At 41.8% G+C, this 14,226-nt stretch overlaps 1 protein-coding gene across 4 annotated transcripts in view; it reads left to right on the top strand.

Moving 5' to 3' along the window:
- Nucleotides 1-14,226, top strand: part of EEF2K (eukaryotic elongation factor 2 kinase) — a 33,017-nt gene that overhangs the window by 5,097 nt on the left and 13,694 nt on the right. For 2 of the 4 annotated variants that reach the window (XM_082313617.1, XM_082313620.1), the window contains exons 2-8: nt 2,083-2,407; nt 4,178-4,228; nt 6,019-6,119; nt 7,692-7,752; nt 8,613-8,650; nt 11,523-11,694; nt 13,534-13,683. In XM_082313617.1, the coding sequence (XP_082169743.1) occupies nt 2,162-2,407; nt 4,178-4,228; nt 6,019-6,119; nt 7,692-7,752; nt 8,613-8,650; nt 11,523-11,694; nt 13,534-13,683 (819 nt within the window). In that variant the 5' untranslated portion in view covers nt 2,083-2,161. Of the gene's footprint in view, nt 1-508; nt 556-2,082; nt 2,408-4,177; nt 4,229-6,018; nt 6,120-7,691; nt 7,753-8,612; nt 8,651-11,522; nt 11,695-13,533; nt 13,684-14,226 lie in introns of those variants that run through there. The other 2 variants (XM_082313618.1, XM_082313619.1) reach the window with 2 other exon arrangements.

Genomic DNA, 14,226 nt, shown 5'->3' on the forward strand with positions numbered 1-14,226 from the left:
GACCTGTTCCACTCTGGCTGTTCCTACCTTCCTTGATAGCTAGAAAACTCCATGGACACGTATTTGATTCTGCAAGTGCGCTCAGCAGGAAAAGGACAAGAGTTCAGAGGAAAAAAAAAAAAGAGCTTTAAGTGCAAGAGTATCCGGGAAATATCCTGGCAGTGTGGAAAGGGAGCCTGAGCTAGAGAGAAACACTGTGAAGCAAAGGCATCACACTGAACGGGAGGCAGGAATGCTGGCAGGTAACACCAGTTTCCTACTCAGGCATATATCCCTAGCTTTCTGCTTGGCAGCATATGTTATATATGATGGACTAAAATGAGCCCTTGCACAGAAGGTGCAGTGTCACTCTACTCCAGGGATGTCACGGCCACCTGCCCCCTGTGTTTCAGAGGCCTCCTTGCTGAAGCTGTGTTGTGGGGTGGGAGGGGGAGACTTTATAGGTCTAGAAACTGGCAAACTCTTCTCTCCGAAAGTCTGCGTTGATGTCCTGCCGCCAGTGGCTCTGGACTGTGAAATGTGGAAGAATGGAAACTGTTTGCATCTGTGTGGCTGGTAAGGTGTGAAAGACACAATACTCATCTTCTGTAGCTTGGGACTGTAGGAGTTTATTTCTGTTTGAGTTCTGCTGAATCATCACAACCTGTTTCCTGGGTGGAGGCTGCTGGGCCCGTTCCTGTTGTAAGATCTCCAGGGACGGAACCCGAGCTCCAGGAAAAATACTTCCATGGTTCAGCTATCTTTTTTTATAGCACGTCTGTTGCAGTAGTCAGGCTGTGCAGTCTGTGCTCTGCCTCCCTGAAACTGGTGTCATTAATTTGGAAAAGTTATGGTAGGACGGGAGACTTTGCAGAGCTGCAGTTTTGATACCCATATGGAACTCCCCATATTGTTTACTCTAACATTGTTTAATGTGACAGAAAGCCTCAGTGAAATATCTACCTAGAATGTCACCTTCTGGGCTTAGAAATAGTTGATTAGATGTTAATAAAAACCCATGAACTGTCTGCCTCGCACTGTTGCTTTTACTTTCAATTTGCTTAGTTTACTTTGGAGCTAGGACCAAACCCTACCTATTCTGTTCTCTTAGGATCCAGGAGGCTACAAAAAGTTAAAATAAATAACCAGTGATAAAATCAAGCTTTCTAACCTCTTTGGAAAAGAACTATTAACCAGAAAGAATATTTTTTCCTTTAAGCTCTATGCTTAAAGTAAACTCATGTCAGAGACTTGATGCTGTTGAGCAGACTGCTGTATCTGCTGTCTTTGGAGTTGGAAGAGGATTGTTTACATCACACAAGACTGGTCCAAAGTGAAATCCCTTCACAGAGTGTAAAAGACAGAAGGGTTGAGGTACCCCTTACACATACCTCCTCTTGTCTCTCTAGTCTACTAGTGAGTGCACTTGGGCAGCAGCAGTGGAATGGCAGGCCTCCTTTCTTGGCCTCTTTTGTACTTTGTCCTTCCGAGGACGTCCTGGGTAGCCTGGGCAACGTGCTTTGCACTTTCAGCAGCATGCTTTGCACTGTGGACGGTTTGCTGTATGTGAGCTAAAAGCTAACTTAAGTCTTGGCAGTGGTGGGACAATTTTCTATGCTGCCCCAATAATACTCTCTAACTCCTTTGGCCATTAATTTTGTATGCAATATCCTTGAGAAGACTTGTCCTGAAAAAATTTGAAAACCTGACTGCGGTGTTCGAGATAAAACTCCCTTGAGTTTCTAAGACTAGTGTTGTGAAACTCAGAATTTCAGATAAGGAAGGATAAAAACAGTCAGAGGAGCAGATAGAAGCATTAACAAATGTCACCCATAGGCAGCAGGTAGTGTTTCCAGTTCCTCAGATTTTACAGTATTATTCTATACTTGGTTGTCTCCTTTTCTCAATCTTGTAGCAATTTAAAAACTGAGTGCCTTCTGGAAACCCAAATCTAGCACTGAGGTGTTCAAAACCACATGTAGGTATTTGGGGATTGTTTTTACAGAGCCTTATGCAATTTTTTTTGCTGCCAGTGTGCTGACATCAGTTTCATGCATCAATTGTTCTTTTAATAACAACACTTTTTTTTTCTCTCCCACCCAGCTTCTTCCCTCCATTTGCATGTGCATTGGAATAGTGGCAGTTCTAATCATTGCAGGAGTTAAACCGACCTCCCACAAACATGGCAGACGAGGACCTTATTTTTCGTATGGAAGGGATTGATAATGCTGGATCAACTACAGCGAACTCTGGAAATTATCTTGATGCTGATAGTGATGATGAAGACAATTATTTTATCTGTCCAATAACTGATGATCCAGTTTCTAACAAGTCTGCTAGTATCAAAGTTGACAATTATTATAGCAACTTAGCAAAAACTGAACAGTACAGTTCAAGTTCTTCTCCTAGAAACTCTTTTAGCTTTAAGGTAAGTATTGGCTCCAGCCTTCAATAAGGTTTTGGTTTTACTTAGTTGGCATGAGAGATTCTCCAACTGCTTCACCTCTTGTAACTAACACTTTTCAATAAAAAAATACACCTGTTTTTTCCAGACCTGCAGTTAATTCCATTAAGCCAGTAGACTGACACTGCCATTGAATTGCTTACTGTCCCTTTTAGTTCAGTGGGAGGTCTTCATCTACAAAGGCAGCAGATTCCAGGCAAACAATTCACTGCCATTATGATCAAACCATTAAAAAAGCAATACTTTGTTTGATTGGGAGATTTAAAAGATGATACTTGTTGTAAGCTAAATTGAGGCCTGGCAGAAGATAGTTTATTATGGATTCTGCCAAGCAGAGTTAACAATCCATAGTATTTTTATTTGGACAAATAAAATTGTAAATGATAAAATTGTAATGTTAGGTTTTCAGGCTTTAGTTCCTTCTTACGGAGCTTTTAACATGCTGACTCCCGTGCTTGGGCATGAAGTGTCACGCTGGCAGTAGTTCCTGACAGTGTACTCAAGCAGTATCTGACCTTTTTAAAATGAACAGCAACCACAGCATTGCAGAGAGGTCAAAAGGGCCATAGTTGGTGCTTCCTTGGCAGTGTGTCCTGTTCCACTCGGCTCCCTTTGCACAGATCAGGCCAGGCAAGGGAAGGCGAACCCACAGGCAACGGAGCCTCAAGAACACAAGTGACATTCACTGTATAGGATTTAATGTGTTTTATTAACACATTTCTTGTTATAAATATTAGCATATTATTCATTTAATAGATACTCTACATTTTGGTTATGCCTAATGCATGCTTTATTCCTGGAGAGATACCAGATGGTTTATTTCAGTCAGCTAACATATTAAGTAACACATTAAAAATGAAACTGTCTTGTCTGCAGGAAGATTTTTACCAAGGCTAGTTAATAGAAACATTAAAAGGTGTGTATTCCTAAGGAAGGCAAAGAGTAAAAGTTTAGTATAGACAAGGGTATGCTATGCTAAGCAAGGTAAGAGCTCATAGGGAGCTTAGTCTTCATTTGTGTGTACATTTTAGCACGTACTGAACACTTGCCTCTGGGTTTGCAGTGTGACTTCTGAGTCATGTGGCCTGAGATAAAACTGATAAGGACTTAAGAAATTGCAATTATTTCCTTCCTCGTAAGCTATCATGTTGCTTCTGCAGAATATATGTGCCCATGCTTTGGGCTCCACAGTGTCTAGTTCGGCATTTTAGATCCTATCACAGATAAAATGCATTGGGTTGAGATGTGGAGCAAGCAAGTCTCCATCTGCTGCTTGAGCTGGAGAAATGGTGACTTCCAACACAGAGTGAAGCAGACAGCCAGGACTGATAACATCTTAAACCACCACAGCCTGGTCTGATCAGAGTCCACCTCTCGACCCCAAAGCTGATGGCAGTGTAGACTAATGGCCATTAGTCTCTGAAATGCAGAGACAGAAGTGTTGCTATTAACTCTCTGCCTTCAAACAAGACTCAGCAATGTTTAATTAACTAGTTAATAGGCAAGACCCTTTTAACACATTTTCCAATTAAGAAAATTGCCGACTTACCTCAATAGGTTTGTTCACAGATGTTCTAAGAATGAACTTAAATTAGGAATATAAATTGAAGAGTGGCTTTTAAGTGGAAAAAAAATTTTTTTTTTTTAATTAACAAAGAGAACAGAGACTCTTTGTCAATCATTTGTCTTATCACATGTATTTTCCTACTTTTATGTTTCTCATGCATCCTTTAGAATGACACACAGCATCGTTCTAAGCACGGCTCTGTGGTTGACCATAGTCGGGTAGGTTAAAAAGAAAATGTGAACACCATATCTAATAGATGCATTAAGACTTTTTTTTTGTTTTTCTTTTTTTCCTTTTATGGCCTTTTTTTGTTCATTATTTTATTGTCTGGGAGAACTGCTTGCCTCAGCCCATAAAAGTCATCAAGTCGAAACTAAAAAAGATCTCTTACATGAAATAATATGCATCTTTTGTTCTCTACCCTGAAATATTGCTTCTTTTAAAGCACATATCTGTAGTTGTTTCTTCACAGTATTTCCTACTGTGGACAAGAATAGAATGGATGCAAGACATCTACTTAGTCTGTATGGCAGCCGTATGCCTACAGCAGGAGAAAAATTGCACTGTTAGCACCATTTCCGTGAAGTTCAACTTCTGTTTGTTTGAAGATTAGAATACAGCTTTTGTACAAAGCACCTCACAAGATCAAGCACAAGTAATTAATTAATTAAAGTCATTACCTAGCATGGACACAGATCACCTTTTGGAGAGGGACCCTACTCAAGAATGATTTGACATAGATAATTGACCAAGCAATTCTGCTTGTTTCTGTCTCTCCCTATTTCTTTCATATATATTCAAGTATGGAAGTTCCCAGGTCCATATGAAATGTGTATCATCGCATGATCTGAGGCAACTTCATTTTCTTATGAAACATGTAGGAAATCTTTCTCAGCATGTCATAAACTTGTTTTATTTATTGTAGTATTGTGTTCATTTTGTGGTTTTATTGTCAGAAAAAGGAGCATTTAAATTGTTTGCAAGGTATGCAGATTTACAGCTGAAATAAAAATAAACATGAACGGTTTAAAAGCTCAGCTGCTTCAAAAACTTCCTTGATGTCATTGCTGACACCAATTTATACCGTATTTTTTTTAAAGTTTTGACTGAGATTTAAATTCCAAAGGAAAAAAAACCCCAACAATATTTTAAAAGTTACTGTTTCTGCATACTTGAAATTCAGTCAGAGGGGCAGTAACAAAATCTCAGAGCTCGGTGTTTCTTTACTGGTGGGGGTGCAGAGTGGCCTTTTCTCATGCTCACCTTGCAGAAGGCCTTTGGCACGTCACAGGATCATATCTCCAGTTCTCTTGGAACAGTACAATATAAAAAGAGTGAGATCAAAATGAAGAGCATCCAAATTGGCTGGTAGAGGAAGACTGTTTATATTCCAGAAAACTCCTTTGTTTTTTTACTCTTGACTTGGTGGAGATTGAAGTAGCTACTTCTCTGGAATCGTTATAATAATCAATTTTTACAACATTCTTATTTCTTACGCTGAGCACAATTTGGGGGCCTTGGGGTTTACAGAACTTTTTTTCTTCATCCATATTGCTCTATCACTAATGGACTTTTTTATGCTTACACTGCCAGCATATGCTGTTAGTTATAAAAAGTTAAAAATCAAAACAGTAAAAGTGAATTAATATCGTCCAGGTGTGACTTATCACTATTTGCAGTGTATGTTAGAGATATTTGCAAATTACAACAGGTTTTGAGAATTAAATTTGGTATATACTACACCAGATTCTGTTCTTGGTAACTTTACGGTGGTGCAAATTGCACTGAAACCTGATGCTTTATATTTCTGAACTGCGTGTCATTATACATGAAGCTATAAAATGTCAGAGTGGTTTTGTGTACTGCTTGGCCTCTAATCTGAAGAGTGCTTTGGGGGGTTGTGTAGTTGTACAACTTCGTAGCATTGGGATCCTGATGTGCTCTAGAAAATGCTGCTGTTGTGAGTTGCTACTGGTTATAAATAACCTGCCATTTGTAACTTCTTCAGGAAACCTGGAAACATGCTATTCAGAAAGCTAAGCACATGCCTGATCCATGGGCAGAATTTCATCTTGAGGACATTGAGACGGAACAAGCCACTCGTTACAGGTCTGTGGGTCTTTCTGCTTTTAATGCTGATGTTAAACGGTGTGTGCTGGTTTATGCAAGGGCTGTGTTTGTGTAGTGCAGAATACGTGTAATTATGTGGCTGAAGAACTTTCAGTAATGCCCAAAGCGAGTGCGTCTTAACTGAATCTCCCCGGAATATGTAAATACTGCACATCATCAAAAAATAAAACTTTCATCAAACCGGTTTCACACACTTTCTCTCCCACCTCAGTAGTATCTATGAGGTTCACCATGTAGACGGGAAACAAGGCTGAAAAGTATTTTCTAGTTGATTTATTAATGCTGTAAACTTAATCTAATGAGGAAATGAATCCCAGTAAAGAGGCAGCTACTTAGTTTAAATAGTTTAGAAAAAAAAAGGCAACATAACATTCTGTGCCTTTCCCAAAATAGCAGTTTCACTGTTGTCTGTCCATGCAGTATTGCTGCATGTGGCTGGAATTTAAATCCTTATAAAGCCCAGAATAGCTCAGCATGGTGTACGTGCTGATACTGAGTTTGGCCCTTAAAGTATTCTCAGTGCTTTAGCATAGGCTTTGCCAAAACATTTACCCTACTGACACAGGTTTCTGGGTGGAAGGGGTAGGAGTTAGAGGCCAGTTAATTACCACTTAGCATCAGTGTTTGGGGAGGCCTCTCCAATCACATAACACTGTCACGCAGTGCTCTTCTTCCCCGTAGACTGCATCTGTCCCTGGTCAGCCACACAGTCCTGAAATAGTTTGCATATTTTAAAATACAAATAAGTGATAATATTGGCTTAGGTCTACTCGAATATCCTATTAAAAAGAGATGGCTCTGATATTCCTGTTTCCACCTCTTTTGTCTGCTGCAATCTAGGGTGATACAGAATATATAAGGGGGTATATGGGGTGTCTGCATGCATGAAGTACTCAGTCCAGGTTGGGGGAATCAGGCTGGAAACAATCATGTGTTGGTGACTCAGCTGCTGTGGTTCTCAATTTGGCTGTAACTGCGTTGGGAGTTAAGGGGGTGGGGAGAAACCACAGTCGTACTCTTTGTATTATCATAGGGTTGTGCAGAGACTTGCTCCTCCCTTGGTGTGCAGTGTTGGGCAGTTCTTGGCCCAGCTGCTTTTCACAGCCACAGCTGGTGCTGCGTTCTGCTCACATCATCTGCAGCCCTGCGGCAGATCCCCAGCCAGAACCAGGCTTAAGCAAGCTCGGGGCTGGGGCTGTCCAGTGTGTAGGGCTTGGTAAGGCTCTTTCGGCCCCTAGGCATCACAGAGGAGATTTAATTTCAAAGCAGATAAAGCCTAATTTGTAATGTTGCAAAAGTTTAGCTTCTGTAGTGGAATCTGTTCATTGTCAGTAGAATTCAGTGTCTCTTCAAAGAGCTATACATATTTCTTCTTTCTCGCCTGAAGTAAAGGGGGCAGGAGTGTGGTGGGAAGACTAGAAGTTTTTGTGTTGGAGTGGTGTCAGCACTTTTTAGCAGTCAGCTAGAGATAAGGAAGGATAGGCGCTGGGGATGGGAAGATTTGGGTTCCCTCTGCATTTTTCTAAGAGGCACATCTCCTGATTTTTGCAGGTACAATGCAGTTACTAGGGACTGGGTCGAAGATGAAGTCCTCATCAAGATGGCTTCACAAGTAAGATCACACTGTTCTTCATGTTTATTAGCAACCAAGTTTGTAATTTCCTTCCTGTTATTGAATAGTGGCAACAAGATGTTTTCCTCATATAGAAGTTTTGAATTCTCAATGTCATTCTTTTCTCCTACCTCTCTTTTTCCTCGGCCTATCCATTATGTTTTGGTGTCCCAACAGCCTTTTCTCCCCAGAGCAGAGTAGAACATGGAGTCAGCCCTTCCCCATCAGCAACATGAGGCGTTTGTTCCTTTCCCAATGATCTCCCTCTCATTTCCTGCTGGCCTCATCTCCCTGCCTGGCAATAGTCCTATTATTTTGTGTGCTTCCAAATAATTTCTGCTCTTAAGATGAAAACAGACTGAATTTTCAGTATGTGAGGGTAGAAGCTACTGTCACTTTCCAGTTAAATCATGGGGTTGGTGATGTTTTGGAGTCGCCTTGCTCTATGCTACTGATGTAGTATCTGGCATCTGGGGAGGTGATGCTCTGTTTGGCACATCCTGTATGGAAGCCTAAATGTGGTGTGCATGAGGTCTGCGGAGCCAGCTTCTCTGGGCAGTCATACTAGAGCTGACTCCAAACTGGAGAGAGTTTAAATAGCTTCTTTAAAAGACGTATCATGTCTGCTCCATGGGATATTGAGGGGGGGCTTATTCCCAATGTCTTTTCCCCAGATTCCTTACACTGCCACTGGGTTTTCACTTTTCTCTGAGGAGGCAGATGTTGTAGAGAGCCTGTTTGAGAACTGCTTTGTGCAGGATATAAAGGGGGAAGACATGGTTGTGTCTCTTACGGATTAGAAATTAACTTTGTGGAAATGGCAATGCTGGGTTTTTGTTTTTTCTTTTTCTTTTCCCTAGCCTTTTGGCCGCGGAGCAATGCGAGAGTGTTTCAGAACGTAAGTATCAGCTGGCTTTATCTTTGTTGGCCTCCATGCAGTATTTTCTTCTGTGGTGACTGGAATTTCACTTAGGTGTGGTGAAAATTGTGTAAAGTGCTGGTCCCCATTAGCTCTCTGCTGTGCCTTTCTGAAAGGCATAGCTGAGGGTTTATTCCTGTTTGTGTGACTCCAGCCGCAGCACAGGGAGTGGGGTTTAGAAAGCAGAACATTCTTTTAAGGGAAGCACAAGCAAGCATGATGCAGGCATCCAGTGAGCTTGCTTTGGAAAGTCAAGCCATTGCCTGTACTGGAACTGCAGTGGGATGGATAATGTGCAATCATGTCCAGTTCCAGCAAGTATAATCAGCCTATCAATTAGCAATTCATAAATTTATGCTATTTCCACCATCTCTTGGGAGGCAAAATACTCATAAGTACAGAAGCAGCTACTTTGTTCCTGTGTTCCTAGTGTGCTAAAATATCTTTGAATTTGATATGAGGCCGTAGGTGTGTGCAGCCTGAAGGCCAGCTTGAGGCCTATAGTTAGTCAGAGGAAAGGGGAAAGAATAGTTGGATGGTGCAATCTCAACTCAGAAAGCCTCCCTCAGTAAAGAAGGTTATCCTCCCAGAGTTTACTTGGGATCACGTGTACCAGAATAATCCTGTTCTGAGTAAGGCAGAGCTTGGATACTAACAGTTACTTTTTCCAGAAGGGTAAAGTGTGGGGGAAGACAGAGGAAGAACTTTTCTTTTCTCAGAGAGTGTTGGCAAATATGGTTGCAGGCATGAGAATCTAGCTATAAATCAGTTTGTGCTACAAGAGTACCGCACCCTTTCCAGGCTCTGGAAATGAATGTTTCCTGGAAAATGTGCATATGTGTGTTTAGGGCCACTCCTCTGTCTTTCCAGCTGCAGAATCCAGAGAAATTGCATTTCCCGTCTGGTTTCACTTCTGGAAAGAGAGAAACTCCTGAATAAAAAACCATGATGTTTTGAACTTGAGGAAGAAGAGGGAAAAGTAACCCCTCAGTCCTCCAGTTTGGCATTGTTTCAGTATCAGTTTGTGCTGGTGGCTCTGTTCTTGCAAAGCTGGATAGAGACAGCGGTGAGTGAGGCCTAGGAAGTAACAAATCTTAGCCTGCTGACATTGCTTTTAGCTCTTGTTTCTGAATGACCAAGTTCCTCTTTACAAAATATCTTGAGTAGTGCCATAAACAGAAATTTCTCTTTGCAGCTTTGCCTTAACTTCTTGTACAAAGAAAACATAACTTGTACATCAGCTTCCTACTCCTGGATTTTCCATAACTCTCAGTGGTGCACTGATATTTCCCATCTGGAGCTCTCCTAGATTTTTGCAACTCTGCAAGTCTTTACTCATTACAGCGACAGCATTAGCTGCACTTGGCTCAATGAACTTCGGAGAGTGTTGGCTTTGGAAGAGCACATGAGCTGGCTTGTTTTATGCAGAGAAATTTGTTTCTTCAGAGAACTGGAAAGGTTTCAAATCCTGGCTGAAATTCTTATCTCACTTGCTTCTTCCTTCTTGCCAAGGCCTATGTTTTAGTGCCTGTCTGGCTATCCCTGCAGGAGGGCAGGCAATCTGGAGTTGCTTTGCCTTTAGAGTGTCCCTGTACTTCTATCTCTGCACCGCAGTCTTGGGAGGGAGAGAGGAAAGGAAGGAGGGGGAGGGCTGAGGCTTTGAGTGCTGCTATTTGGTTCTCAAAATGTACAATTTGCCATGGCACCAAGAAGGGCTCAGAGAACCATTGTTTGTTACTGGGCAGAATATGGGAACTGCTCGGTAGCCAGCTGTACCTTACTCTAGATACTTCTCTTCATATTCTTCCTCCCCGTTCAGACTGGCTTGGCATTGCTGGGGTCTCCAGCAACACCACTGCTGCCACAGTAGAGGGTTTTTATACCTTTTTGCCATCCTCTCTGTTGAGTTAACTTCTTGGGGGCAGGAAGAACTGCTTTCCCCCTTGTGTCCCGTATAAATGGATGAGGTTGCTCCAGGAAAGAGGACTGTGTCTGCTTTGAAATTCTTGACAACAATGTTCTTTTTTTCCCCCCCCTTTGACTTGAGTGTTGGCATCTTCTGCAGCCACTGGGTACCTGCTTAATCCATTTGTTGACAGCCAGCAGATTCTCTGTTGTCAAAGTCCTAAAGTCACCACACAGGGGTGACTTCTTAGTATCCCCCATGACCCCAGATGGAAAACTGCACATAACAGTTCTTATGATGATGAATCATGGAATGCTTTGGGATGGATTGTATGATTCTAAGTCCTTTTTTTTTTTTCCCCCCCCTCCTTCCCCCCCCCCCCCCCCCCCCCAAGAGATCTGTGGATTAAGGATTTGCACATCATCAAAAGTTAAAAGCTACATCATAAGAAGAACTGTTGTGCAGTTTTCCTTCTGGGGTCATGTGGAATACTAAGTAGTCACCCCTGTGTGGTGAGAAGGCAGCAGTTTGCTCTTATCAATGGAGAGGGTTTTCTCAGTTCATGTTTGAAAGGCCACTCCCTGTTAATGTCTGCAGAAAATAATTGTTGACATTAGAACAGGGCGTGGAGGTGGCACCAGCCCTTCATACTCTGGGTTTGAGGGGAGTGGGGAGGGAAAGGAAACAAGAAAGGGAGGAAGTTCAGAGTAGAAGTAGCTGCAGTCGAACCAAAGAGGCACTTTGGCACGTCCCAGCCATTCATATGGGATGTTGCTTTTTCCCTTGCCCCCTACATGTGCTTCACTTTTCAGGTAGAATATCTGGTAAATGACTGAGGGTAATGCTGATCTCAGGGCCTGGTTCTGTCTGTGCAGCCAAAGAAATGGGGAAGATCGAATTAAAATTCTTGGGTTTCCCTTCTTCAACGATTGATTTGTCTTTCAGGAAAAAGCTGTCCAACTTCTTACACACGCAGAACTGGAAAGGTGCCTATAACTATGTTGCCAAGCAATATATAGAGAGTGTGGGCAGGGATGTGTATTTTGAGGATGTCCGACTTCAGATGGAAGCGAAACTCTGGGGAGAAGAGTACAACCGGCACAAGCCACCAAAACAGGTACATTCAAAGATCTTGCTAAGGAAAAATGTGGTCTTGATCTCCTATTAGATTAGATTTCAAGATAATTTAGAGGGAATTACTTGTTCACTTTCCATTAAATTTAATTGCTTAAATAGATTCTTTTGCCTTACTGTGTTTTCCATTAAATGGTAGCTGATTTTTAATGAAGTAAATGCAGAAATTGCTTTATATTCCCAGAATTAGGGGCTGTGTGTTTGTGAATGTCCGACTGTTCTCAGCTGTTGACTGAAGACCAAAATAAAACAGTGTTTGTATTCCTCTTTTTGATATTTGCCCAGCTGCTTTTGAGATAACCAAAGATGTCACAGAATTTATTGCCAGCAGCAGTCTCAGCAGACGCTTAACTGTTAGTGCTCCAGGAAGGCAGATGCTTAAATCTTGTAAACCTATCTAAACACCTAACTAGCACTGATTTTTAAGAGCTGAAAACCTGACTAACTTTACGAAGCTATTCAAATACAGATTTCTGAGGAGTGGTCAAGAATTTTCCAAAAAATTAAGATACCGTGCCTTCGTTTCCTTTAGGTGTCTCAGTAACAATACTAGCACGTTGTGTTAAGTGCAAAGTGTTAGGATGTACAAAACTCCCAGGTGGATGGAATACCAGACTGGGAGATATTGAGAGAAGTTCCCATCCTCTGCGCTAGGGATGCGCATAAAGACATAGGATTCAGGAAGAGGTGGTTCTACTGCTTTGCTGGCTGTATTTCTGGCTCTGGGGTCCACGCTAAGCATTTTGTACAGCCAACATAGCTTTGTGCTTTACTGTGCTGCTAAGTCAGATAGCTGCTGGTCAAAGCTGGCCATTGCATCCTGGATAAAAAACACCTCCAACAGCAATCAGCTTGTTAAAAGACAAGAAACTAAAGTGCAGGGATGAGGGACTGCAGCTGTCATTCATTCCCAGCCAATAGCTCCTCTTTGTTGAGTATGTCCTTGGTCTGCATCAAGGAAGCAGTCAAGTCCCTTTAATGCGCAGCTAGTATTGAATGCCTGAGTGTGACTATGACTTCAAATGAGTGGAAGAGGCGGCTTGTAGGAAGGGTGCTGTACATGCACTGTGGTATCTTGGTTCCTGCTCTTGGCTCTCCCATAGACTGTGTGTGACATGTGACAAGATGCTTGGGTCGAGAAGCATGCCTCAGTGTGCAGGCCTTAACAATTTCGTAGCCCAAATGAGTGCTTTTGAATATGTGGACTATGTGCATTGCCTCCCATACGAGGGTTAGTTAATAACTACCTGTCTCACAACAGCAAGGTCAGGTGTAGAGTGAAGCGCACAGAGAGGAGTCTAGAAATCTAGAAGTTTTAAATGCCATGTCAGAGAAAAGTTGTAAGCAAAGTGAGAGTTGTGATGGTTTCTCCTTTAGGAATGTGTCTGGGACAGAGGGAGGAGGTGAGGCAGGATACAGAAATACCTGAATGGTAGGAGTCTTCAGTTGTTCTTCTCTGAAAAGGCATTTCTTCAAGTCGTGCAGTAGTTACTGTATGTTTTGCTCTCCGGGTATAGACTCTTTGCAGTGTACTCTTAAGGTACCCACAAAAATAAAATAGAAAGCCAACACTTACTAAGAATTTTTCAGAGGGATTTGTTGCAGAAGGGAGCTGTTTTGAAGTGACTGATTTTAATTTATGGAATTCCTCCAATAACCTAAGCAGCACGTGACTCTTCCCCCCCCCCTTGTTAAACAGACAGATCTTTGCAATTGTTCAGCTTCTTTCATTGGGAAAGTTTTCACAGCTGGAGGATTCACACACACTTTCATCTGAAAACAGTATTCTATTAGTCATTGTTTGTCTTCTTTCCCTCCCCAGGTGGATATAGTACAGACCTGTATTATCGAAATGAAGAACAGACCTGGAAAGCCTCTCTTTCATCTGGAACATTACATTGAGGGCAAATACATCAAATACAACTCAAACTCTGGATTTGTGCGAGACGACAACATTCGTCTTACTCCGCAAGTGAGGTTTTGTTTAATGCTTTCCATAGAGTCTGCTTGCAGGGAGTTTCTTGGCTCTATCCAGAGGTCTTGCATTACTGCCAAGAAAGGAAACGGCAGGTTTTCCAGTACAATGCCAAATTAATTTCTCTACTTGCAGTATGTCTGCCTCTTATTTGGGGCCTGTTCTTTCAAGTGCTGAGTGCTTCTTCATTGCATTTCAGTGTCTGTTGACTTTAGTTGATTTGAACATGGTCAATACTCTCTGGAAACCTTAAGCCCTTTGACTCTGATTATGATTGCAGGCATCGACATATTTCAAATTCTCTTCAAATTAAGGCGGGAAGAGAGACCTCTCATGTACTATGTGCTAAGTAGTCTTCTGGTGCCTCATGTAATATACAAAAGGAGGTGGCAGATATCCAACTCATGTAAATAAAAATCTAGTGCATTTGCATATAACAATGTTTTTTTTCAGCTACAGCCTCTGAATAAGTGAATCTGAGATTGTGTATAGAATACAAGTACAGATGTCAAGTGATTCTTGGATCTCGTAAAAGAACTT

Source organism: Platalea leucorodia (assembly GCF_965183815.1).
Source record: "Platalea leucorodia genome assembly, chromosome: 5".
Classification (NCBI taxonomy): domain Eukaryota; kingdom Metazoa; phylum Chordata; class Aves; order Pelecaniformes; family Threskiornithidae; genus Platalea; species Platalea leucorodia.